Source organism: Chionomys nivalis, chromosome 16 (assembly GCF_950005125.1).
Source record: "Chionomys nivalis chromosome 16, mChiNiv1.1, whole genome shotgun sequence".
In the NCBI taxonomy this organism is placed as follows: Eukaryota; Metazoa; Chordata; class Mammalia; order Rodentia; family Cricetidae; genus Chionomys; species Chionomys nivalis.
Window position 1 is genome coordinate 26,403,999 of NC_080101.1, and position 27,297 is coordinate 26,431,295.

Here is a 27,297-nt window from a genome sequence, read left to right on the forward strand (position 1 = left end):
TAAAAATACACCAAAGTTCTTAATTCTATTTTTGTACAATACTTTAAATTTGAGATGAAAATGAATTCACTAAAAATATACAAAATCCCATCTACCCCTTTTCCAAATTAAGCAAGCTGGTATTTCCAAAGTCCTCCCACATAGCACTTCTCCCCAGAGATGTTCTACAGGAAGGTGGATTCTGCAGGTAAAGAAAGCTGGGACCAGCTCGCACCTGTGCTGTTTCCCCTCCAAAGGTCCCCGCTATACAAGAGTGTATGCAAGAAAGGAGACATTCAGCCCAGCAACTCCTAAACTTCTGAAAAGTCATGGTTTATTTCTTTACAACACTAATGCCAGCAACACCTGAGCTCCAGAGAATAAGAGGGGCCGCCTACAACTTGAAGGGTCAAGTGCAAAGAAAGCAAAGCCAGGCTTTCTGAGCAAGGACACTTGAAGGACAGTGTTGTTTTTCTTCTGTGCTAATAAACATCTTTGAAAACTGGGTGTGCCACCATAGCCTTGGGCCACACCTAGCTTACCCAGCCTCAAACTACGGCACACTTTATACAAAAAGCAACTGTAACGAGGATGACAGAAAAAATCCCCAAACTCATCAGGAACAATTACCTCTGATCCAAGATACGATTTGCCTTGGATTAGTTCAGGTGCTGCATAAGCAAGACTCCCACAGCATGTCTGTAGATGGTAGTCCTTGTTGCCCTACCATAACATAAAATGAAACTTATTAGTTATGGCCCCGAAGAATAGTAAGTCTCAAGTTAGGCATGATGTGTACATTTGTAAGCAGAGGACCAGGGGTTCAAGGCCAGAATCAACTACGTAGAAAGCTTGAGACCAGTCTGGGTTTAGACGAGACCCTGTCTCAAAAAATCAAAAATAAACATTAAAAACATTAAACTTTGACAAAATCTCCCTTTTGAATTAAAAGAAAGGCGAGATGAAGAACCATGCCATGCCAGGTGTGGTGGCACACATCTTCAATACCAGAACTTTGGAGGCAGAGGCAGGCAGATCTCTGAGTCTGAGGCCAGCCTGGGCCTGGTCTACAGAATGAGTTCCAGGACAGTCAAGGTTACACAGAGAAATCTTGTCACAAAAAAACAAAACAAAGAATAAACAAAAAACTCTTCCAAATAATCAAGAGATTTCTGCAAATGCTCTTTGTGTATATGTACACACACATATGCCAACTGTGATTCTCTGAATTTTCAATACCACTCAACCTCACATGAACAAGACCTTTTCCCCTTAGTTAAGTCAAATCAAGTCCATACTTCCCCTAAATATTTGCATAGTAATAAACCTCACATCCATCCAAGCACCCATGATTTCCTACCCCCAAGTATTCAAGAAATACCCACTGAATTCAAGTCCCTATCTTTAACATCTAATCTTTACAAATGCAGAACAACTTCCTTTTGTTCACAGGAAGAAACAAGTGGTAAGTAGGAAATATTGCTAATCTATCCTTCAGACCCTGTGGTAAGGCAAATCACCGCCTTACCTGGTGATCTGTCAACCTCCTCTGCTCTCAAGGCCTAGGCCTTATGAAAATGAAGCTGCTGCTGCACTCCTGTGCTGAGCCCTACAGGGGCCAAGACCTAGAAACCTTAAGATTTTGTTTACAAACGAAACATACCCAGAAGAAAGAGCCCCATGGGGCTGAGGCATCCTTCCCAACACCCCATTTTCTTGGATGGTGTCTTTGTGAGTTGGAGCTGTAGCCGTCATTTAAAAAAAGCTAATGGAGTCTTCCACAAACATCCCCACCCACCTCCTACAGAGAATGCAGCTTATCTGTCTGTCAAAGGATGATCTTTATATGCTTTATGTCTGTAAAAAAAAAAAAATAGAAACTGCCTCCTGAATCATCTGCTTCCCAGACACAAGCCTCCACCGATAATCTCAGAATAGACATCAGTGGGAGAAGAATGAGAAAGAACCAGACATTCAAAACTGAGGAGGCAAAATCTGCTTCCCTTTGCTAATGCTGAGGGGTAGGAAATCATCATGGGACTACAATGGCCTGAGAGGAGCCTGCAATTTCAACGTTCTTAATGAGTGTAGACAGCTCATTTTAGCAATGGAGTGCCATCATTAGAGAACCCGGAAGGAAGCCTCCAACAAGCAGCCACACAGGAGACCTGCCACAGGCGCAGAGCGGAGAAGTTCAAAGTCACCTCAGAGAAGTTATGCTAGAGAACACCAGCACTTAGCTATGGAATGCAAATGAGGGACATTTCAAGTGGAATAAATATAGAAGCCCATGGCCATCCATTCTCCCTCTTCTTTCACAAGGAAGGGGAATCAATCCTTAGTTATAGAACTATCTGTGTAATAAAAACTAGATACACACCAAATACCCAGCTTCTACACAAATGAACCAAGGCAGCACCTAGTGGCAACATACTCAAACTACAAATACATGACTTAGTATTCATAGTATAATGGCTTCATGTTGCCTGGCATTACAATTGTCCCTGGGGACAAATCCTAGACCTACAGTGGTGGCTCACAATCTTGACTCCATCTCAGAATTATCTAGCAAACTTATAAAACTACCAGTGCTAAGGATAAAATTTTCAAAATGGATGTAACTAAGTTCAAGAAAGATTAAGTGAAAGTCAGTGCAATATAAGACCAACAGGTACACTTATAGACAGACATACGTTTATTTTTATTTTTGCACTTACCTTGGGTTTTGCACAGAGACCAAAGTCAATCAGCTTTAATTTACGACATTCATCAAACAATAAATTTTCCTGGGAAAACAAAGATATTTTGATAACTGTATTCTGATTTCCTTATATCACATCCCACCTTTAACCATTTCTAAAACTGATTTAGTTGTTTTAATTTGAAGCTGAGATCCAATATAAGTTAAATCACTGACACCTAATGAAAAGATTAGAAAAAAATAGAGCTGAGGATAAGCATACACTTTTGACCCTAATAATACTCAGGAGGCAGAGCAAGCAGATCTGTTTGAGGCCAGCCTGGTCTAAGTAGTGAGCTCCAGGCCAGCCAGGGCTACAAAGTGAGACCCTGTTTCCACCACCACCATTACCACCACGGAGTGGGGGGGGGGAAGAAGAGGGAGGAGAAGGAGGAAGGGGAGGGGAGGGGAGGGGAGGGGGAGGAGAGGGAAGGGGAGGGGAGGGGAGAGGAGAGGGAACTAGAGATGGTGCTCAGAGAAAGAGCACTTCCCCAGCATGCCTGAGGTCCTAGAATCACAAAAAGAATAAAAAAGAGAGAGGCCTAGGGAGATGGTAGGTGAAGTTCTTACTCTGCAAACATGAGGAAGCTAAATTCAGACACCCAGCATCCATGTAAAAAGCCAGGCATGACAACACACACCTCTCTAATCCCAGCACTGGGGAAGCAAAGAGAGGAGTATCCTGAGGCTCACTGTCCAGACAGTCTAGCCAAAATAGGAAGCTCTGGGCTCCGTAAGAGATCTTTTCAAAGAATAAGATGAAGGAGGAAAAACCATTCCTCCTAGTACGCTGAGGCAAACTACAAGTGAAGACAATTTCTGCCAAAGGCAAGTTTAAGACTAAACAGAGCTCAGACTGAAGACTGAGGTATTAAACACATGAAAAGGTGGTAACACTGCCACAGACCTACTCTAGGTCCCTGATCCTGTTTGATGAAGCTACATTTAAATACATACTCAGTTATATTAGTCACATTAGAGCCCAAAGACCAGAAGACTGCTCACATTTTTCATCAGTCCTTTAAAATTAGAATCTGTCAATCCTACTGAACTGCTCCCTTCTAGAGAGAAATGGTTTGAAATTAAAGGAATATAATTCAGCATTTTAGGTGACTAAAACAGGAGTCTCTCAGCCTGAGCCATATAGATCGAGGTTGTCTCAAACAAAAACAAAACACTGAATGGAAAATGCCCGATGGCACATCGTGCCGAGGGATAAAATCTTGATTCCAAGGGCATCCCATGTCACACACAGCTGACAGGTGAGAGAATGGTAAGAAAGAGAAAGAAATGTGACAGATTCTGAACAAAACAAACGGCCAAGGAGCCAAACTGGTGAGTTTTTAGCAGAACACATGGACACCTGGAAATAAGAGGCAGACCACGCTCAACTCTCAGGTAAGCATTTGTGACAGGGCCACTTACTGGCTTGAGGTCCCTGTGGGCATAGCCCTGGCTATGCACGTAAGCAACTGCAGACAGTATCTGACGGAAGACAACTCGGGTCTCCTCTTCTGACAGGCGATCCTGGGAGATGATGTAGTCAAACAGCTCTCCTCCCGGACAGTACTTTAACAGCAAGATCACAGTTACAGCTGACAGAATCACTTCCCAGCATGGAAAGTAAAAACACACTGAAGTCAATGTTAGCACAACTTTAAGGCAAGGGAACTGAGTGAGCATATCGAAAACTACACTCTCAGGATCCAACAATTCACTAATTATTCCAGGAAGGAGAACAATAATTCTTCCCTTGAGCAGTTTTATTAGCAATAAACAGAAGTCAAACCAACTACCATTCTGATTTTCAAAAGCTCACTCAGGGCTTTATATTTTTATAACAAAGTACTAAAACTCACTCTCAAGTTAATGTACTCACATTTAGTACAGTCATCTAAAATCAAAACTGAAAAGCAGCAGTAATTATTGTTTCTTCAGTAATTATTGCTGGTCACCATCCAAAGATGAGCGATTTTCAATCTTTCACAAAGAGCCCGTTAGGGGCCAAGAGGATGGCTCTGTAGGTAGTGCATGCTGAACAAGCATAAGGACTGAGTTCAGGTCCCTAAGCACCCACATAAAGGCCTGCAGTTGGCAACACACATCTGAAGTCCCAGCACCAAGGAGGTAACGATCAGCAGATCCTAGGGCCCCCAGTCAGCCAGCCTACCCTAGACACTAAGCTCCAGGTTCAGTGAGAGGCCCTGACTGAAAAAACAATATAAAAAGACACTCTTGAGTTTCCACGTGCACATACGCAAGCACACATACTCGCATACACATATGCATACACACCACACCACAAAAGTAGGAGGCATACAACAAGTAATTAAGAGGAAGGGCTTACAAAGTCCTCTCTCCAGGATTTATACAGTTAATGATTGATAAGTGAGGAGAAACATTTTCTTCAGCGATGTAGCCACTGGTAAGGCACTCACACTCATATATGCAACCCTCAGAAAATTCAAAAGAAAAAAAAAGATGTGGAAGTAGAAGTGGGGATAGTTGAGAAGAGGAAGGGGACCCGTGATAACAGAAGGTAACAGAGGATTAATATGGTCAAAAAACATTATATAAGGGGCTGGAGAGATAGCTGAGAGGTTAAAAACACTGGCTGCTCTTCCAGACAACCTAAGTCCACTTCTCAGTCCCTTCATGGCAGCTCAAAGCTTTCTATAACTCTAGCCCCAGGGGATCCAAAACAGTTTGTAGCCTCCATAGGCACCAGATACACACATGGTACACACACAGACATTCAGGCAAAATATTCAAACATAAACACATTTTATATATATAAATATATATGCATTAAATGTCACAGTGAAACATATGTACAGTGATATATAATAATAAGAGACACAAAAGGAGCCACCGAGATGGCTTTGATCCCAGGAACCTACATGAAAGTGGAAGAACCATTAAATCATTTTAAGGCTTAGCTTTATCAACTTAAGCAGCCTAGAGTCACCTGGGAGGAGTCTCAGTGAGGACTGTGTATACCAGGTTTGCCTGTGGGCATGTCCGTGGCAGACTATCTTTATTAAGTTCATTGATGTGGGAAGTCCACTCTGAGTGGCACTACTCCCTAGTCAGGGGTCTTGAGCTGTATGAGACTGGGGAAGTCAAGCTGAGCACAAGCAGACAAGCAAGCATTTCCTTCTTTCCCTCTGCTCTGTTAAGTCTGTGCTGCACTGACTTCCCGGGACCCTGAACTATGGCTAACCCGTCTCCTCTGAGCTACTTCTTATGAGGACTATTTTATCATGGCAATAGAAATGAAACTAGACCAAACATTAGTTCTAATTTTTCAGGTAAGAAGATGTAATTCTCTCTCAACTACTGAAAAAGCAAGCAAACACTTTTGGCTGCCTGGGACCCACCACTAACCTCAAGAACCATGAATATTTTGTTTTTTGTCTCCAGCACATGGTAGAGCTGACATATATGCTGATGTTTCAGATTTTTCAGGGCATCGATCTCAGTTTTGACTCGGGGTAAGTCACTCTGTTTGACAAAACAGCAGTTCAGATAAGCAACAAATTTCTTGGAAAGTGTCCCAACCATCAATATCAACAGTTTTAATAGGAGGAAGGAAAAGCTATCAATAGCTCTAAAACACACTGCTCAAAATTACAGAAAAACATTACAAAATTAGTGCTCTGAGCATTTTATGAAGTCAAGCTCAATGTGAGTGACAATTTGTCAGTCTGAATGAGTGGAGATTAGCAAAGCCCACACTTAGGAGTGCCTGAGGACTCAGAGAGGACCCACACTGAGCATTGTGGCACCACTCAATAAGCCGAGGAGTGGGGGGACCGAGGAGATGCCCGTTAGCAGAGGCATGCTCTCTCTTTCTGAGGCGTGGGGGGACAGAGGAGATGCCCGTTAGCAGAGGCATGCTCTCTCTTTCTGAGGCGTGGGGGGACAGAGGAGATGCCCGTTAGCAGAGGCATGCTCTCTCCTTCTGAGGCGTGGGGGGGACAGAGGAGATGCCCGTTAGCAAAGGCATGCTCTCTGTTTCCTGGCTTCCACTGAGGCACATGCTCAAACCATCGCAATAGTCAGCTTCACTTCCGGCCCAAAGCAGTGGATCCTGGACGCAAACCACGAGACAAAACTCAATCTTGCCCCTTTACATTGTTCCCCTCAAGTGACAAAAAGCAAACTGATAGAGTCGTCAAGAGCACAATGCCCACAATCCTGAAAGAGTCTGGACTACCGTAGAAGGTGGCCATGCCAAACAAACCAAGTACAGAAACACCACCAGCAGGCTTGGATACAATCCTAGCAGTCAGAACACTTGGGGAGGAATGAAAACCTGAGGCCAAGCTGGGTTACAAAGTGAGCTATAGGTCAGTCTGGATTAAAGAACAAGAAAGGAGTCTCGAGTAAAGAAAAGGAATTAAACCAGGCAGTGGTGGCACATGTCTTTTAGCCCAGCACCTGGGAGGCTGAAGCAGGTGGAGGCAAGTTCCAGGACAGTCAGGACTGTTACACAGAGAACCATCTCAGAAAACAAAACAAACAAACAAAAAGACTTATAAAAGTATTTTTCATATAGCCTTGACTAGCCTTGAACTTGCTATGTGGACCAAACTGACCTTGCACTTGGAACTCCTACTTCTGACACGTGAGTACTGGGAGTATAAGTGTGTGCCATCATGTCTAGATCCAGATTATTTTAAATACACAGGTCTTTACCCTATAAATGTGGTGTAGAGGTGTGTGCACATGTGTGCAGATACATACAGAGACCAGAGGTCAACATTAGATGTCTTCCTTAATCACTACCCATCTATTTTTTTTGTGGCAGAGTCTTTCTCTGAACCCAGTGCCCCCAATCAGTCTAGATGGTACACACCTTGCCAGCACTGGGATTATAGATGTGTAAAGCAACCATGCGCCCACTCAGCTTTTTATGTGAGTGCTTGGGATCCAAATTCATGTGCTTAATGGCGGGGAAAGGAGTGGAACTTGCTCTATAGAAGACCAAGCTGGCCTCGTACTCAGAGACTCACCTGCCTCTGCCTCCCAAGTGCTGGGATAGGTGTGTGCCATGACCACCAGGCAATGTTCTCATTCTTATATTTTTGGTTGTGAGCCTAGCCTTTAACGGCTGAGCCATCTCTCCAGCCCAATGTTCTCATTCTTACATAGCAAATACTTTACCAACAGAACCATCTCTTGCTTTTTAAAAGAATTTTATCACTATTTTTAATTATGTGTAAGCTTGTGTGTGCATGTGGGTATATGCACATAACTATGGTGCCCCCAGAAGTCAAAGGAGTAGGATCCCCTAAAACTGGAGCTACACATGGTTGTGAATGTTGGACATGGGTGATAGGAATTGAGCTTGCATCCTCTGAAAATGCAGCAAGTGCTCTTAACTGCTGAGCCGTCTCTTGAGTCTCCAGATCTTTACATTTTGTTATGCAAGCAAGAGGGCTAGAATTTGGGTCCCCAGAAATCACATAAATGTCAGCTAGGTATGGCAGCTCGGCTCACTTAGAATTTCAGCTTCAGAATAGAGATGGGATCCCCACAGGAGGTTGTCTAGCAGGAGTAGCCATATCAGCAAGCTCTGGGTTTGACTGAGAGACCTTGCCTCAAAAAAAGAATAAAGTGGAAAGCAATCAAAGAAGATTTCCAATATCAACCTCAGGCCTCTGTACATGCATGGGCATATACATGTACACATACCTATATATATGCCATACATATATACAGATGAAAAGATATATATAGCATACCTACACATGTGCCCACACACATGCATGCATATATACATATGAAAAGATATACATTTCTTGGTAGGGTGTGATGACACACACTGGCAATCCTAACACTTATGAAGCTGAGGCAGAAAGATCACAAGTTGAAGGCCAATCTTGACAAAAAGTAAGTTCAAGACCAGGGCTATATATAGTGAAACCTTGACTCAAAGTAACTTTTTTAATGTCATGAAGGATAAATGATCAATGGACTATAACTCCCATATATAAAAGTATCACAGTAGAGCCCATCATTTTGTGTAATTAAGGAAAAGAAATAATTTCAAACTTACCCCTAGTGCATTTTTATCCATGATTTTTATAGCTACCATTTCTCCAGTGAGGATATGACAGGCAAGTTTGACCTTTGCAAAGCCACCTAAGTACAAAAAGATGAATAAGCACAGATTTCTTAAAAGGCTCTTTCAAGTCATTTTCTGAGAAGTTTGTCTTTCTTCTGTTATTTCCAATAGCTATGACTCTAGATTCTTTTCAATGTTTCTAGATAAGCAGTTCTCAACCTCTGGGTCACAACCCCTTTGTGGGTCAAAAGACCCTTTCACAGGGGTTGCCTAAGATAATCAGGAAACACAGATGTTGATATTATAACTCATAAAACTACCAAAATTACAGTTATGAAATAATTTTATGGTTGGGGTCACCACCACATGAGGAACTGTAGTAAAGGGTCACAGCATTAGGAGGTTGAGACCCTCTGCTCTAGATGGAGGTTTTTCCTACCATGAACAGTAAATAAAGAGTAAATGATAAAAATGTAAGGAAAAAAACCTCATTCTTTAGAAATATGCACTATGGGAGCTAGAGATATGGCTAGCAAGTTAAAGTATGCTTGCCACTCTTACAAATGACCAGAGTTTAGCGACCAGCATCTACATCAGACAGCTCAAAATTGCCTGTTACTCCAGCTCCAGAGGATCCAACACCCTCTTCTGGGCTCTTCAGCCACACACACACACACACACACACACGCACTACTCACACTCAGATCACACACACACACACATATAAATATAGCAAATCTATTCTAAAAAGAAACAGACTCTATAGTTAACGCTGCAATTAAACTTTATTAACGTGCTAGAATACAATATAAAGTTACTGAAACTGAAGACAAATTATATAAAACTTCACTGAGCTTAAAAACTATGAAGGTAGCCAGGCAGTGGTGGTGCACACCTTTAATCCCAGCACTTGGAAAGGCAGAGGCAGGAGGATCTCTATGAGTTCAAGGCCAGCATGGTCCACAGAGCAAGTGCCAGGACAGGCTCCAAAGTTACAGAGAAACTCTGCCTCAAAAAACATTTAAAAAAAAAAAAAAGAAAAAAAGAAAAAAAAAACCAAACTATGAAGGCAAGCAATTATGTTTTAAAACTGGGTCAGTGCTAAACAGCTCTAGTTATCTGAAAGATGTTAATACATTCAAGAAGTTTCTGATAGTCTCTTCCACAGTCTCCCCCACTGTTTTCCCGGGTGGAACTTCGTTTCTCTAGCAGTGTACATACAACTCATCAGCAAATCCTACCTGCTTACCTGGGGAAAACATACAACGACTTCCCTGGGGGAAAGGAACAGTACTGACTAGAAATTACCTTGTCTTCTCTGAGCAGGTAATGCACGACTGTGTCTTCATGTTCTCATGAACATCTGTGCACTTTGCATGTTTTATCGTATGTTGTAACTGCCTCACTAGCTTCACCCCACCATTCTAACACGCTGCCTTCATCTCCAGGGTCACTCTCCTCACTGCAACTGCTTCCCCACAGCTGTTCACCTCTGTCCTTGCTCTCTCCCACCCAATGCCTTCACCCTCAAGCAGCCAAGATGAGGAGGTCAGACCGCGCCTTAGCTCAACAGCCACCACTCCACTCCTGTGGCTTTTGTTTACACTAGAAGTCAAATGTTGGCTCGCAATGACGATTAGAGGCTTTCTCTAATAGTTCACCCTTGTTCTGTTCTGCTTATTAAAGTAGGTAGAGGATCAGGCGAGATGGTTTATCAGGTAAAGGCACTTTGGCACACAGGCCTGGCAACCTCAGTTCCAGCCCCAGAATCTATATAAAGGTGGAAGAAGAGAATCTACTCCACAAAGCTGCCCTCTTACCTCTACATGCAGGCTGATATGCGTGCCCCACACACATCGTACACACACACACACAACAATAACGATAAAATAAATTTAAATTTTTTAATTCTAGGTAAAAAAATTTAAGCTACATCAATTATACTAAAAAGCTCATAACAACCCAAACAAATCATATATCCAATTATTTTATCTGTACTCTGCCTCCAAGAAAAAAATTAACAATTACCTGTCCCAATAGTTTCATATAATTCATAGTATTTGAGAAGTTCATCATAATCTTTCATAATCCAGCTGAAAGTTTCTTCAAAATGACAAAAAGAATCTGTAAAACAGGAAAAAAATTTACATCAACAATGAACAATAAAAGAAATATCACCAGATCATCTCCCCTCCACACCCCACCCCCCCCACACACGTTTTTTCAAACAGGTTTCTCCATGTAGCCTTGATATCCTGGAACCAGGCTGGTCTTGAACTCAGAGATCTGCCTGTCCCACCTCCCGAGCACTGGGATTAAAATTGTGCTCCACCACCACCAGGCTCCACCTCCTATGTTTGCAATTAGAAATAATAATAAATCTTAGGCATATAAATGACAGTGAAGGACTAATTAGTCATATTAAAAACAAACAAACAAAAGCCCCTGAATTTCTGCCTCACACAAATCAAATCCAGATAAAGACTTGAATATACCTGGGAGGTGGTAGTCCCTAGAATCCCAGGACTTGAAAGATTGGGGCAGGAGCTCAAGGTCATCCTAGACCACAGAGCAAGTTCACTACCTGGGCTACAGGAGACTACCTCAAACAACAACAAATCCACTAACATCAAAGACAAATTAGCTCAGTGGGTAAACTTACATGCCACCAAGCCTGACCCCTGGGCCCTCTGTGACAGAAGATAGACCAACTCCCACAACACACATCCAAACATACACCAAGGAAGTAAATAAACAAAGCTTTAAAAAAAAAATCAAAAAACTACCTTTCCTCAAAAAACAAAACAAGACTGAGTTCAGGGGCACACACCTGTAATCCCAGCAGTTGGGAGACAGACAGGAGGATTACTCTGAGTCTGAGGCCAGCCTGGTGTACACAGTTTCAGATCAACTGGGAAAAAAAACTAAAGTGTGTGTGTGTGTGTGTATGTTCAGAATTCCTATACAATCAAAGACACCACCAAAAAAGAAAGCAGAACCATGTGTGCTGATATCTGCCTACTATCCCAGGACTGGGGACACCAGAGAGGAGGATCTGAAGTTCCAGACTAGCGTGGGTTACACATAAGATACTATATTACAATGGAGGGAAGCAGGAAGGACTGGAGAGGCCTTTGGCAGCTAAGAGTGCTTACTGCTCTCCCAAGTTAAGTTCCTAGCCCCCATCTTAGACTGCTTAGAACCACCTGTAACTCCATGTTCAAAGGATCCAACACCCTCTTCTGGCCTCTGCAGGCACCAGCATGCTACACACTCATGCAGACACATACATACGTGTTTTTAACTTTCAAATTTATACTTACTGTGTATCTGATAAATGTGTACATGGGTGTGCACATGCCATAGCACGCATGTGGAGGTGAGAGGACAGAACAGCTTTGTTCTCTGCTGCCCACAACCACATCTCACCCGGCCAGACTTCTAGGGAATACGCTTAATTGCCTTATTAGCTCAGAAATCTCTTAATGGCCATTTGCCGACAGAACAAATTCAGGAATAAAGTAAAACAACATCCTCCAAAGAAATGGAAACCCAGAATAAAGGACTTCCAAGATAAGAAATACTGGCAGTTTAGAGGTCAAGACGTGGCTCAGTAACTCCTGGGACCCAGTAACTCCTGGGATCCTGTTCAAAGAGGAGGGGGGAAAGCAAGAGAAAGGAAATGGGGGAATTGGGAGATATAAATCTGACTGGAGAGCTGTCTGCTACAAAGTAGGGTAGCAAACCCTGCATGGAGACGTGGGTCTGCAATCCCAACAGTCTTATATTTTCTCCATAGCCCAGGCAGCTTTGACCTTCCACACTTCCTGCCTAATCCCACCACACACAGAGGATTACACAATGTACCACCAGGCTTGGCTCGTAATTAACTTCACAGATTTCTCCCAAAGGCGTTTTAAACTTCCAGCTCTTAGGAAGAGATTGCCTTGCACAAATAATAAAACCTTTTTTTCTGCCTACTTTCATCCCTCAAATTACTATGTCTTTAAGTAACACCACTGTGAGGCTGGATTATATCTATTAAATCAGGGAACAACATTTTTGCTACTATTAAGAAAACTAGGGATGCTGCATGGTGTTGACACATACCTTTAATCCCAGTACTCAGGAGGTGGAGGCAGGAGGAGCTCTGTGAGTTTTAGGTTAGCCTGATCTACAAAGGTACTTCCAGGACAGCCAGAGCTATTTGAGAAACCCTGTCTCAAAAAAAAAAAAAAGAAAGAAAGAAAGAAAGAAAGAAAGAAAGAAAGAAAGAAAGAAAGAAAAAAGAAAAGAATGAAAACTAGTGATTATATCTTCTATATTTTACCTCCACATGTTGTGGGTATAAAGCTGATCTCTATCTTCTAGAATGCAGAATATAAAAAAGAAATCCTTGTGCTTGGAGATGCCTGACTTAGTGTGAAAGGAAACCAGACCCTCAGTCCGGTATCTGAATGCCCCTCCGGACGTGGTGAAATACAAGAAATGGAGTATATATAATAAACTTCTGAGGAAACAAGGCACCCGCTAGATCCTGAGAGATTTGTGATGAAACTTAAAACACTGTGGGCATGTCTTTATGCCAGCACTTGGGAGGCAGCGGCAGATGCATCTCTGTGAGTTCCAGGTCAGCATGGACTACACACACTGAGGGTGTTTTGCTACTAATACTGTGTAATTTGGGCCATGCTATCACTTACTACATGATACATGAACTTGCCTCTTGTGAGACACTGATTTGGTCATTTCAATTGGGAGTGCAGAAGGGCTTATAGTATGACCTTAGAATACAGTCGAGTAGCCTCCTTCCTTCCCTCTCCTTTGCAGAGGCTTCTGGGAGAAGAGCCACCGAGGCATTCATTCCGAAAAGCATTTAGGGACTAATCCATCCATTTTGTTGGTTCACAACAGATTGGCAGGAAAGACCCACTGTTTCCATGAAGGTGCAATCAAAAGCTGTTTCGATTTCTCTCACACCAATCGTGAACAAAAACAGGGACCCTAAGCCTCTAAACATTACAGGCCGCTCGGAAGCCCCGCCCTTCCTCCTACTTAGATTTCCACTAACTACAGAAATCTACCGAAGGTGAGACTAGAACACCTACTCACCTCACCCTAGTGTGAGTCTGCTGCCCTGGGACGCCATCTCTGAGAAGGTTCCCTGTTCCTCTCCACAGTCTCGTTGACAGGAGCCACCTTGCTGCTCCAGCTACTGCTACAGCCTCGGAGCACCCTTACAATATGTGCGTCTCCGGCCTCTTGCTTTGATTGAGGAGGTGCAAGGTGAGGAAGGATTTGGACTCTGAAAACGGGGATCACACGCTTCCCTTTTAACTGGAGCACCCCAGGAAACTTAGATGAACGACAAGAAAGTATCCCAAAGGCCTTCTCTGAACCGCTTTTGCGGACAGTCAGGAGCACTGAAATAAATGCAACTCCCATCTAGCCTCGTAGGTGTCAAATGCTCTGCCAACTTCATCAAAAACTCCGGAAGCCGGGAATAGTGGCGGGGAGCTCTTGCCTATATTCCCCAGCTCTCGGGAAGCCGAGGCGGCAGGATCCAGAATTCGGGGACCGCTTTGGCTACAGTGAGAGAGAGACGAGCCTGGACTATACTAGACTACGTCTCAGAACGGCAGAAAGAAAAACAAGAAGCAACCACCTGTGAAAACCCTGGGTCGAAAAGTCTAGAAGTTCTCAGAAACCAGCAGTGGTGGGCGGAACCCCGGGAAAGCTCCGTCTCCCGGCTGCGCCCCACAGCTCAGAGCCCGGTTCGCGGGCGGTAGAACTGACCTGAAGGGCGGCAGGCTCGGCGGGACCGAACCGGACAGAAGGTCGAAGCAGCCGCCGCAGAACCCAGCAAAGCTGAAACAGAAAGGAGTCGGTGGGAATCTTTACGGGATTCAAGTTCCAGCAGCTTCCGCCCGCCAAGGGAATCAAACCTCGCGGGCCGGAAGAGGCGGGGCCCACGGGCACCGGAGGTCCGTTCCCAGGGAGGTGGGGCGGGGCCAGGAGGTAACGGGGCGGGGCGATAATGGGGCGGGGCAAGATAGGCTCACACTTCCTAGGGCTACAGGACGCGCGCGCAGGTAGGGTGTCTGACGCTCAGGATCAGAGGCGGCGTGGGGCTCCCTTGAAATCCTGGCTGAAGACTTAAGACCTTGCTTTTCCTTTTTTTTTAAAAGGATATTTGGATTTATTCTTCGAAAACAACATACATATAAAAAATGTATGTTGGTCACATCTCCCTTCTTGTTCCCCACACCACCCAAAAAACCCTCTTATCTTTCTGTCGTTTCTTTTTCTTTTTTATCTTTTTTGTTTTGTTGAGTTTTTTTTCTAGCTTTCTTCTACTAACTGCAGCGTGCACAAAAAACTTTCCAGAAGACATCAACCTGTTAAATTTTTACATAATCAACTTTTGTGTGTTCCTAGTTTATTTTATTTTATTCATTTATTAGTGTGTGTGTGTCACATGAAACCACTTCACACGTGTGGAGGTCAGAAGACAACTTTCTTTTTTTTTTTTTTTTTTTTTTTTTGGTTTTTCGAGACAGGGTTTCTCTGTGGCTTTGGAGCCTGTCCTAGAACTAGCTCTGTAGACCAGGCTGGTCTCGAACTCACAGAGATCCACCTGCCTCTGCCTCTCAAGTGCTGGGATTAAAGGCGTGCGCCACCACCGCCCGGCCCAGATGACAACTTTCAAGAGTCGGTTCTCTCCTTCCACTATTATGGGTCGGAGTAATCAATCAGGTTGTCAGCTTGTCAGGAATCTTCATCAGCCACTGGGCCATCTTTCTCCTTTTTTCTCCCTTCTGATTCATGAGGACCCAAACCTGCCATGGCCTTGATTATTCTAAGCAATAATTCTAACCTTGAGCTACTTTTTCCCAGCCCATCCATGTCCTGATTCTTACTAAAATCTGTTGCTATGCGGTAGAAAACCTTAGGAGCTGGATTAGCTACCCATGAAGATGCTAGCAATAAGGCTCAGCAGGTAAAGGTGCCGCCAGTCCTGATTGCCTGCATTCGATCCCCAGAACCTCTGACTTCCTCTTCAGCCCTCCACCAAAAATAAATAAGTAATTTTAAAAAAGAAAAGAAAAGAAAGGTGGTGGTGGCAAACGCCTTTAATCCCAGCACTCAGGAGGCAGAGGCAGGTGGATTTCTGTGAGTTTGAGGCCAGCCTGGTCTACAGAGCTAGTTCCAGCACAGCCAGAGCTACACACAGAGAAACCCTGTCTCAAAAAAGAAAACAAAAAGAAAAATTCAATGTACAATAATATCCAGTATCCCAATAAAAGTATTTCTCATCATGTCATTCCCTATTATATCCAGTCATGAGCTCAGAAGTTTTCTCATCTATTTCCTGTTTAGTCATTATAAAACTTGTAATAGTCATGTAAGAGGAAACTTCAGCAAAGAAATTGCTTCCATCAGAATGGCCTGTGGGCAAGTCAGTGGTGCATTTTCTTGACTACTAAGAGATGTAGGAGAGTCCGGCCCATTGTGGGTAGTGCTACCCTGGACAGGAGTGAGAAGTTGTATAAAAAAAAAACAAGATGCGCAATTCAATCAGCAGAATTCCTCCATGGCCTCTGCATCAACTTCGACCTCCAGGTTCCTGCCCTGCCTTCCTGTTCTGACTTCCCTTCAGGCTGGGCTACAAGGTATGAGCGAAAATAAACCATTTCCCCACAAGGTTCTTTTGGCCATGGTGGTTTTCACAGCAATAGAAACTAACTAATACACCTTTGAACAAATGATGCTATGACTTGATTTTAAAATATTTACAATTGAGGGCTAGAGAGATGGCTCTGCCTTTAAGAGCACTTGACTGCTTTTCCAGAGGTTCTGAGCTCAATTCCCAGCAACCACATGGTGGCTCACAGCCATCTGTAATGAGATCTGATGCCCTTTTCTGGCATGCAGGCATACAGACAGACAGAACACTGCATACATAATAAATAAATATATCTGTAAGGAAAACATTTTCAACTGAACCAGGCAGTGGTGGCACACAGCAGGAGCCATGAACCTGTGCCAGAAAATCAAAGCCTGACCTTTTGTGGGCCTTATTTCCTTGTTTGGGCAATAAGGAGACTGGATTCCTATTCTGCTGCTCCCTGTTTCCAGACTGTCTAACCGAGTGGGTCAGGCCATTTGGAACGAAACCTATCTACCAATAACACTACCATTAATGGCAGTAATAAAACCCTCTACAGTTTTCCAAACAGCTAACGTACATGTACATACATCATCCCTAAACACAAATCCCTGTACCTGTCACACAGGATAATTTGTGTTCTTCATTCTCTCATCAGTCACCAGCACGTACCCTTTGCCAGGCCCTTTTCAAGGCACTGCCAGAGAAAAGAAGAAAAGAGATGTGGCTTCTGCCCAAGGGAGCTCAAAGACAGAAGTGCGAGGCTCATAAACAAGCAATTCTCATAAAGAGCCAACTAGAAGTACTATTATGAGTGCATGCAGCCAGCCATGCAGGGTAGAGCTCAAATAGGAGCAATTAATTCTGACCAGAATTGAAACATTCTAGCAGTAGATCTTGAAAACAAAATGCAGAGAGAGAGAATATTCTCAAGATTGGGTGTGTGTGTGGGGGGGGGGGGTAAATGTGCAGAAGCACAAAGCCAAGAAAACACAGGCTGGTAGGGAAAGCAATTTGGACAGAGCACAGGACGCAGGGAGGGGTTGGTGAGAAAGGAGAATCTTTCCAGCAGAAGATACAGAGGATGTACAAGACAGAAGAGCTGACTCACAGGGACCCAATCTGAAGGGTTTTGATGTTAGCCTACACTCGGGGGATGCTGGCCTGGAAACAGAGCTATGTGGATATGCACTTCAGAGAAAGGCAGAGCAGTCACTCAAACAAGAGAAGAGTGGGTCTGGCCTCCTAGGGCAGAGGGTGTACGGGCTGTCTCATGGTAAATGGATGCCTTGAATCCTCGTGCCCAAGTGTGGCTGAGTCATGGGTGGGACAGGAAAGAGCTGCAGTGCACACTCTGAAGGTAGTGTTTAGAGCGAGACTCTGCCTTCTGAGGTCACCCAGATTGACCAACCTCAGGCTACCAACCACACCCTGAACTTCATATCCAACCCAATTACAAGTGGAAAACCACACAAAATTAAGATTTGGGTCATAGTTCTTTTGGGGGAAAAAAAAGATGGTAGTATACACATACGCACATGTGTTTTGTGGGCGCAGGTGTGGCTGCAGATGTGCATGCAGTCACCAGATATCTTCTGCAACTGTTCTCCATGTTAACGAGATAGATTTTTTTTAAAGTTGCTTTACAAAAAAAAAATTCTGGGTTTAGGGCTGTGGAGAAGCCTCAGTGGGTAAAAGTACTTGCTACCAATGACTTGAATTCAACATCCAGAATCCACATTGTTGAAAGAGAGAAATCATTCCCATAAATTACCACCACACATCCCTAATTATTGATAAGCAAGCAATATTTGCAAACTGGCAGTGGTGGCACGTGCCTTTAATCCTCCCCGCATTTGGGAGGAACAGTTGGGTCTCTAAGTCCAAGCTCACCCTGGTCTACAGTACAGCCAGGGCTACAGAGAGAAACCCTGTCTCAAAAAACAAGCAAACAAACAAAATATTATATGGGCAGCCTCCAACTCATCCCAATCAATATTTGATAATCACTCTTAAGGAATACTTGTTATACAAGACCATTTCATTCTTATAATTTTATAGTATTTGTATATTAAATTATTTTGCATTTCTCTCTGTGATAAGTAAATAAATGAAATAAAGAGCTATTTCAGGGCATGGCTGAGTATGGTGGCACATGACCACAGTCCCAGCACTCAGGAGACCGAGGTAAAGAGACTACAGTGGTGAGTTTGGGACAGCCCAGGCTATGTCACAAGATCCTATCTCAAAAAGAAAAATACTTAGGATTTGATTTTGAAACAACTTCAGGAATTTGCAAAATTTTCTAATTCTGGCTACCGACTATAATAAACAAGAGTAAATGTCCTAATCTAGGACCTTTTGAAATCTGACATGTTTGTAGGTACCCTACATTCGGATGGGTCACAGTGTGTCCTCCAGCGCATCTCTGAGCGGCACCCATCATCCTTATCACAGTAACTACTTACAAGACAACCTCTGACGTTGGGCCTTCTCTCCTCTGCCTCCAAACCCTCTGCATTTAATTCTACCCTCATAGCATGAAGACGTGTGCTAGAATACAATGAGTCTGGGCATTAAACTCAAGGAGAGGAGACCCTATCTATGAAGCTATGGTCCTACTAACCTGGAGTAAGTAACAGGGGCAGAAACAAGAAAGATTCAGCCTCAAAACAAAGGTGAAAGGTAAGAACTGACTCCCTAAAGTGACCATCTGACCTTCACACCCATCAGGCACAGAGGACCTCTAACAGAGTAGCAAATGGACCAACGTCAGTCTCCTCCAGAGAGTTGTTGGTAGGACAAAATGAGTTCTCAGAAACCCTGAGACTCGTGTCTGACACATGCTAAAAGCTATGCGATGGTTTTATTCAATTTATTTTAATTTATGTGTATGACTGTTTTGCCTGCATGTATACTTGTACGCCATATGCATGTCTTTTGCCTGTGGAGGTCAGAAGAGGGTGTTGGATTTCCTGTAACAGAAGTTACAGATGGAAATGAGCCACCACACAGACACGATGATGGAGTGTCCCTAGATAATCATTTGGTTTGGCTGGGTTTGTTTTTTTTTTAAAACAGGGTCTTGCTATGCATCTCTGGCTGCCCTTGTACTCACTATGTATCAAAGACCGGCCTCAAACTTGCAGCAACCCTTCTGCTTCAGCTCCTAATTGAGAGGATTATAGACAAGTGTTGACATACTTGGCTTTAATAATCCTGGATGTTGTAAGACATGAGGTCCTTGGGCTCAGTACCCTCTAGCTATCATAATGTGCCACAGAGTCCCAGCATCAGTTTACTCTAAAAAGTAGCTTGTTAGGTTCTGTGCAGCTGAGTTGATGGAGTTCTTGCCTAGCAAGTGTGAACCCTAGGTTCTCTCCCAAAGACTGCATAAGACTGAGTATGATGGCATGCCTAAAATCCCAGCATTCTGGACGAGGATAAAAAGTTCAAGGTCATCTTTGGGCTTCATAGTGAGTTAAAGCCCCGTCTGGGATACACAAGACCCTATATTTAAAAAAAAAAAAAAAAAATAGCCGGGTGGTGGTGGCGCACACCTTTAATCCCAGCACTTGGGAGGCAGAGGCAGGCGGATCTCTGTGAGTTCGAGACCAGCCTGGTCTACAAGAGCTAGTTCCAGGACAGGCTCCAAAACCACAGAGAAACCCTGTCTCGAAAAACCAAAAAAAAAAAAAAAAAAAAAAATAGCTTGTAAATGTCAGGTTAAAGAAATATTGTGGTGCCAGGCATGGTAGCACATACTTGTACACCAATGCAAGCACTTTAGCACTTTGAAGACTGAGGCAGGAAGATTGCCAAGTGTGCAGCCAGCGTGCTTTGCACAGCAGGTTCCAGGCCGCCACAGGTACATGATGAGACCCCATCTATCTACCTACCCATCTAAGTAGTGGTGTGGGCTGGATAGCTTAGGAATATAGCTCATTGGTAAAGTCCTTGATTAATATATAAGGTCCTGGGTTCCATATCCAGCACCTCAATGTATTGGGGAGTGGGGTTTATAATTAGTCGTAGGAAATTCCTAGGATTGTAGGAGATTCCTAGACTCTCAGAGAAGTTTCTTTTGTGGCTATAGTTCACTGTTACCACTTGGTGGCAGCATACTCTAACCACCAATTCCTTAGAAAGCTGACATCCTTAAAATGATTACGGACAGAAAGATGACCATTATTATGTAACTCCCGATGAACATGCACACCACAGCATCATCCGGGAAGCATCCTTGACATGAAAAATGAAAGTCAAACCTGAGATCTGGGAATAGCATGTGCCTATCATGAGTAAGGCCATGGGTTCAAAGGCTCTGGATCCAGATAGGAATTTACAAACACACACATGACATATCATACATGAGCAGGTCACAGGACACCGTAAGAGTAGGTTCTTGTTTTCCACCTTATTTGCTTTGACAAGTCAAAGTTTCTCTCTCTCTCACTCTTCCTCACTCCCTCCCCCTCTCTCCCTTCCTCTCTCCCTCTCTCTCTCTCTCTCTCTCTCATAAATGTTTTGCATGCATGTATGTTTTTATACCATGTTCATACTTGGTGCCAGAAGCTAGAAAATGGTGTCAAATCCCCCAGAACTGGAATTACAGATGGTAGTGAGTCAGCATGTGGGTGCCGGGCATAATACCTTGGTCCTCTGGAAAAGCAGCCAGTGTTCTTAACTATTGAACCGCCTCTCCAGTCCCTTTCCTCTGTTATTTACCACTTGTCTACACCAAGCTACATGGCTCCAGAGCATCCAGAGTTATCCTCCCATCCAAGGGCTCCGCTTCCCATCTCTTCGTATGAATGCTGGGACTACACATAGTCCGTACTGCACCTGACTTTACATGTGTTCTCAGGATTTAAACTCAGGTAGGTCCTCATGGTTACAGAACAACACTTTCATCACTGAGCCACTCCCCCAATCTTCAAAGATGAGAAAGGAGCTGATGACTTATAATGCTTAAATTTCAAAAGAAATGCTTTTAAAAGATGCATACATAGGGTTGGGAATTTAGTTCAGTGGGGGAGTGCTTGCTCAGCAAGCACAAGGCCCTGTGTTTGATCCTCAGCTAAAGGAGGAGGTGATGGGGGAATTCATACAGGATTAGTGGTGGTTATGGCTCAGTGATAGTGTTTCCTAGCAATCGTGAAGCTCTTGGTCATGGAAGGAGAGAGAGAGAGAAGAAAATATTATATTTATATATAATATATAAGATGTCATATTATATATAATATCATTGTTATTATGTAGTGCATAATTCTATATTATGTAATTGTATATTACATAATATTATATGTAATTATGTATATAATATGTAATTATATGTGATGTTTTATTGTTGTATATAATATTATATTATGTTACATAATATATTTTACACACACACATAAATATATATATAAAATGCATGTATTGAGCATTGTTGCACCCTATAAATTTGGGTAATTCCTAATTACATTTTAAAAGTCTTTGGAGACAGAAGGATCAGGATGTCACCCTCACACACACAGTCAAAGTTTAAGGCCAGCCTTGACTGCATAGACTCTGTCTCACCCCTCAAAATGCTAGGATTATATGCACTGTTATACGCGGGTTTCCTCAAAACCCGGTGTCTGAGTTCTTGTCAGCACAGAAGCAGCCTAGACCCCTAAGTCCAAGAACGAAAACATGAACATAAGTCTTTCCGAGCTGTGACTAGGGCCTGTGAGGTAACTGGTCTGGAAAAAACACCTTGCCCACAAAGCCTTGTGTCCTGAATACAGCCCCCCAGAACCCTGGTAAAGATAAAAGGACAGAAACGACTCCAGAAAGTCTTCCCCTTACCTCCACACTCGTGCCATCCTCCATTGTTTTTGTACATGGTTTTGCTATATTGCCTTGGTTGGCCTGGAACTTGATATGTAGACCAGGCTGGCCCTCAAACCCCAGCTATCTACCTGCCTCTGCCTCTTAAGTGCTGAGATTAAAAGCAACACCCAGCTCCACACAACTTTTTAAAAATGTAATTAAACCTGCTTGGTAAATACTGCCTGTACCTTACTACTCAGGTGACAGAGGCAAGAAGAGTGTTACTTCAAAAGCTATATATTGAAACCCATTTTAAATGATGGTGGCGCACGCCTTTAATCCCAGCACTCGGGAGGCAGAGGCAGGCGGATCTCTGGGAGTTCGAGGCCAGCCTGGTCTACAAGAGCTAGTTCCAGGACAGAAACCAAAAAGTTACAGAGAAACCCTATCTTGAAAATCAAAAAAAAAAAAAAAAAAAAAAAAAAAAAAAAAAAAAAGATAATTCAGAAAGAGGCCAACTAGATAAGAAGCAATATTGGCTAAGTGCTGTGGGAACTCCTTCAGTCAATAGCCTTTAAGATACCGGCTCATTTTGGGTGTGGTCTCATGTATTATAAATGCAAACGAAAAGCGTGCTTGCGGCTCTCTTGGCTGCTGGGTTTGGTTCCAGTTCCCAGCACACACAGAGGACTTCGGATCACTACTCTTTCTGTGAGTTTATCCCCAGATAATAAACCTTTGTTATACTCCGTTCCGGGCTATTGTGGAACTCTTTTGTATGCCAACAGGCTAAGAGTTAACAATCGTGGAGGATCAATTTTGACACTTGCAAGCTTGTTCATCATCCTCGCTACACAAGACACCATCTGAGAATTTGTGGGAGATGCAGAGCCTCGGGCCGTCTTCAGATCTGCTGCATAGAATCTGCACTGACAGGCTCCCAGGCTCTATAGGCACACTGAAGCTTTGAAAGCCCACAGGTATTCTTTTTCCTTTTGGGTGTGGACTGGCGTGATAGCCCAGTGGGAAAGGCGCTTGCTGCCAAGCCAGGGCATCTGAGTCCAAGCTCCAGGACCCACCCGGTATATGTCAGGAGCCCAGACATAAATCATTTCTCATACCAGAGTGGAGGTGTGGGAATAAATGAAGACACAATTCACATGACAGTACCAGGAGAGAGTTTCAGTGATCATTCAAATCCTGAAATCTCCCGCATTTATTTTTCAAACAGCTTTTATATCAAGGTAAACTGAGGGGGAAGGTAACAAACTTCATTAGCATTGTTTCTTGGGTAGCGAGGAATGACTTAATAACCTATTTTGTCATGTCTTTGCCTATTTTAGACTGAAAACACCTCTTCCCCAGGCGACCTCCTAATTCATAATAGAAGGAGCAGAACAACATTAGCATATCACGACCACTTGTTAGGATAGGGTCAGGTTATTTTATTATCAAAGAACCTGGTGACCATCTCCTGTGTGGAAGGTGCAAATTGCCTTGTGGGTTGCTCAGAATTCTCTGACCGCCAGACAATGAAGGAATGGGCCTGCAGTTCTCGGCCCCTACAGGTATAAAAAGAGAATCCACTCCCACAGGTTGTTCTCTGGTCTCTTCACTTGCTATGGAACATGTGCATGCATGCATAAACCCATACACACACACACACACGCATGCATGCACACACACGTACACAAAACTATGCAATAAAAGCTTAAATATAACTATAAAATTATAACAATGAAATGCATCATGCATAGCAAATATTTCTTTTTTAATATTTATTTATTATGTATACAATATTCTGTCTGTGTGTATGCCTGCAGGCCAGAAGAAGGCACCAGACCCCATTACAGATGGTCGTGAGCCACCATGTGGTTACTGGGAATTGAACTCAGGACCTTTGGAAGAGCAGGCAATGCTCTTAACCTCTAAGCCATCTCTCCAGCCCCTAGCAAATATTTCCTAAAAGTGATTATCAAATATTGATTGGGATAAGTTGGAGGTTGTCCAGATAACAATATTTCTTATCTGTTTTGTTTTGTTTTTTCAAGACAGGGTTTCTCTCTGTACCTCTGGCTATTCTGGAACTCTCTCTTTAGACCAGGCTGGCCTCAAATTCAGAGATCTACCTGCCTCTGCCATGCTTGAATTAAAGGTGTGTGCCACCACCACCCAGGTGGCAAATATTTCTAATTTCTTATTAATGATTAGGTGTACGGGTGTAGCTCAGTGATAAGGTACTCACCTAATAGCAACAAAGCACCCTAGTATTAGAAAAAGTATATTCCAACTGCAATACATTATGACTAAATTATAGTACTATCAATGAACTTCATCTTTGCCGAAGCCTTTACTGCCCTTATTACAGATTTCAGAAGAGTAAACTGGAACGTAGGAAAGCCAAATGATTCATCTGAGACCCCCATTACTCAGAAGTGCAAGATTCCTGACTTCAGGTCGGCGTGGTGGCTACTGCCTGTACTCCCCACACCTGGGAGGCTGGGGGCAGGGTGGATCCCAGAGACTTTGAGACCAGTTTGGGCTACAGAGGGAGTTTGTGGTGGTTTGAATGAGGATGACCCCCCCCCCCATAGGTTTAAGCGGAGGCTGCTCATTCATTCCCGGCCGCTTAGACCCAAAGTAATTATATAGAAACCATTAATTGCAATACTGTTTGGCCAATAGCCCAAGAGTCTTTACAGCTAGGTCTTACATCTTCAAGTAGCCCATTCCTATTATTTTATATTTTACCATGAGGCTTGTGGTTTACTGGCAGCAAGGTTTCAGTGTATCTGTCTCCTGTGGCAACTACATGACTTCCCTCTGACTCCACCTACTCTCTGTATATATCTTTTCCAGTCTGGCTATATTCTGTTAAGCTATTGGCCGAAAGCAGCTTCTTTATTCATTAACCAATAGAAGAAACATATACAGAAGAACTTCCCACACCACATTGATTCATATATTTTAATGCCTGGTCCCCAGTTGGTGGAACCTGTTTTTGGAAGGAGGTGTGACTTGTTAGAGTAGGGGTGTTCTTATTGAATGTTGTGTGTCACGGGGTGGGAAGGAAAGATGGGGGGTGTCTTTGAGATTTCAAAAGCCCACACCAGGCCCACTCTGGCTCTGCCTAGTGCCTATGGATCAGATGTAAACACTCAGCTACTCCTCCAGCACCATACTCCTCTGCCTGTCTGTTACCACTCTCCCTGCTATGATGGTCATGTCCCAACCCTCTGTCACCGTAAGTCCCACATTAAATGGTTTTGCTTTGTTCTGTTTTATATGTTGCCTTGGTTCATGGTTTCTCTTCACAGTGATGGAAAACAGGCTAAGATCTAGTCCAAAACCAGCATGGACTACAGAGTGAGAGAGCCTGTCTTAGAAAGAAAGGAGGAAAGGAGAGAGAGAGAGAGAGAGAGAGAGAGAGAGAGAGAGAGAGAGAGAGAGAGAGAGAAGAGAAGAGAAGAGAAGAGAAGAGAAGAGAGGAGAGAAGAGAAGAGAAAGAAAAAGCCAGGCTTCTAACTCCCAAACCCATTCTTTTTCTGTCACTCCACCATATTTCTGGAAATTGAAATGTGGCCCAAGCATCTGTGGTTTGCTTTTATAGAATTGGTTTTCTTTTTACTTTTTTTTATATATCTATACTTTTTTTTAAAGACAAGATCTCCCTATGTAACCCTGACTGGTCTGGAGTTAGGGTGGTAGTGAATATTTGCCTCCAACTTGGGGTGATCCTCCTGTCTCTGATCTCTCAGTCTCAGGATCACAGATGCATACACCCACAATCCTGGATACAGTTAAGTTGCTATTACTTTACTTTCAAAAATTGTATTTTATGTGTGTGTGTGTGTGTGTGTGTGTGTATGTGTGTGTGTAGAGGCACATATGGAGGTGACAGTATTACCATCAGGAATTGGTTCTCTCTTTCCTCCCGGGATCCTGGAAATTGAACTCAGGTCATCAGGGCTTTTATCTGCTGAGCAATCTAAGTGGGTCTATTATTTTCTTAAGCTATAGAGTTTCTCTGTGAAAAAAAACCCACAGCCATTTTCTGAATGGCTAAAACATTTCTCCTGCAAGAAAGCAAACACTGTTACCCTTGAGTAGAGACCAGTTCTGGGTGCTGAAGAGGTGGCCCAGAGGTGAGGTTATGAGCACAGGTTCCTCCAGAAGACCCACATTTCATTCCCAGCACCTATCTGCTGGCTTATAACCATAACTCCAGTTCCAGGGGATCTGATGTCCTCTTTGGGCCTCCGCAAATACAGGGCGCCAAAACCACCTATAACATGGAGGAATAGAAGCCAGCTTGGGCTACATTATAAGTGAGACCCTGTCTCAAGGAGGAGAGAGAGAGAGAGAGAAAGAGAGAGAGAGAGAGAGATCTGGAAAATTTGATGTGGCTCTCATTTAAACTTTTCAACATATTGTAAGAATTTAAATATCAAATTTCATACTCTGTGTCATGCCCAAAACTCTGGTGAAGGGACTTCAAAGCAAGGACTGTGTAAATTTAGGCAACAAGACCTTAACAGCTGACCACTTCTGTGGCTACGACAGGCTGGCTGCAGCTCAGAGTACCATGAGTCTCTGCAACTTTCAAGCCAGGATGGGACTGCGTACCATCACATCCACCCAATAAGGGAGATTCTGAAGAAAAAACTGCCGAGTCCATTTCTTCAGCCCTGGGAAACTCTTCTGAGCCTCTGTGCATGGAACCACACCTCAGGACGGAAAGGGGCTACTCTTCTGCATTTGGGGTATCAAAGCAAGTTGGACATGCTTTTCCACCCCTCCCCCATCCCACCTGGCCCTGCGTACACAAGCCTGCTTAGTTTGGAGGCTAGGCCTTGTGCATGCTGAACACATGCTCTGTTGCTGAATGACACCTCAAATGCCCAGTAATGATATTCTTCCCTGTCACCAGCAGTCTGCGCCTCTAAACTGACAGAATTGCCCCTTACACTCCATTTCCATCATTCTGTACCTGCCCAGCCTGCTTCTCCAAATCGTTTCTGAATCCTTCCCACAAAT

The 27,297-nt window shown here is 43.5% G+C and overlaps 1 protein-coding gene across 1 annotated transcript in view; it reads right to left on the reverse strand.

The window, feature by feature from the left end:
- Window positions 1-14,721, reverse strand: part of Melk (maternal embryonic leucine zipper kinase) — a 66,404-nt gene extending 51,683 nt beyond the window's left edge. The window contains exons 1-7 of the mRNA XM_057790645.1: window positions 14,589-14,721; window positions 10,821-10,916; window positions 8,784-8,869; window positions 6,107-6,223; window positions 4,145-4,288; window positions 2,697-2,765; window positions 610-702 (exon numbers count right to left, since the gene is read on the reverse strand). Of these exons, the coding sequence (XP_057646628.1) occupies window positions 610-702; window positions 2,697-2,765; window positions 4,145-4,288; window positions 6,107-6,223; window positions 8,784-8,869; window positions 10,821-10,878 (567 nt within the window). The 5' untranslated portion in view covers window positions 10,879-10,916; window positions 14,589-14,721. The remainder of the gene's footprint in view (window positions 1-609; window positions 703-2,696; window positions 2,766-4,144; window positions 4,289-6,106; window positions 6,224-8,783; window positions 8,870-10,820; window positions 10,917-14,588) is intronic.
- Between the last annotated feature and the right edge of the window lie 12,576 nt (window positions 14,722-27,297).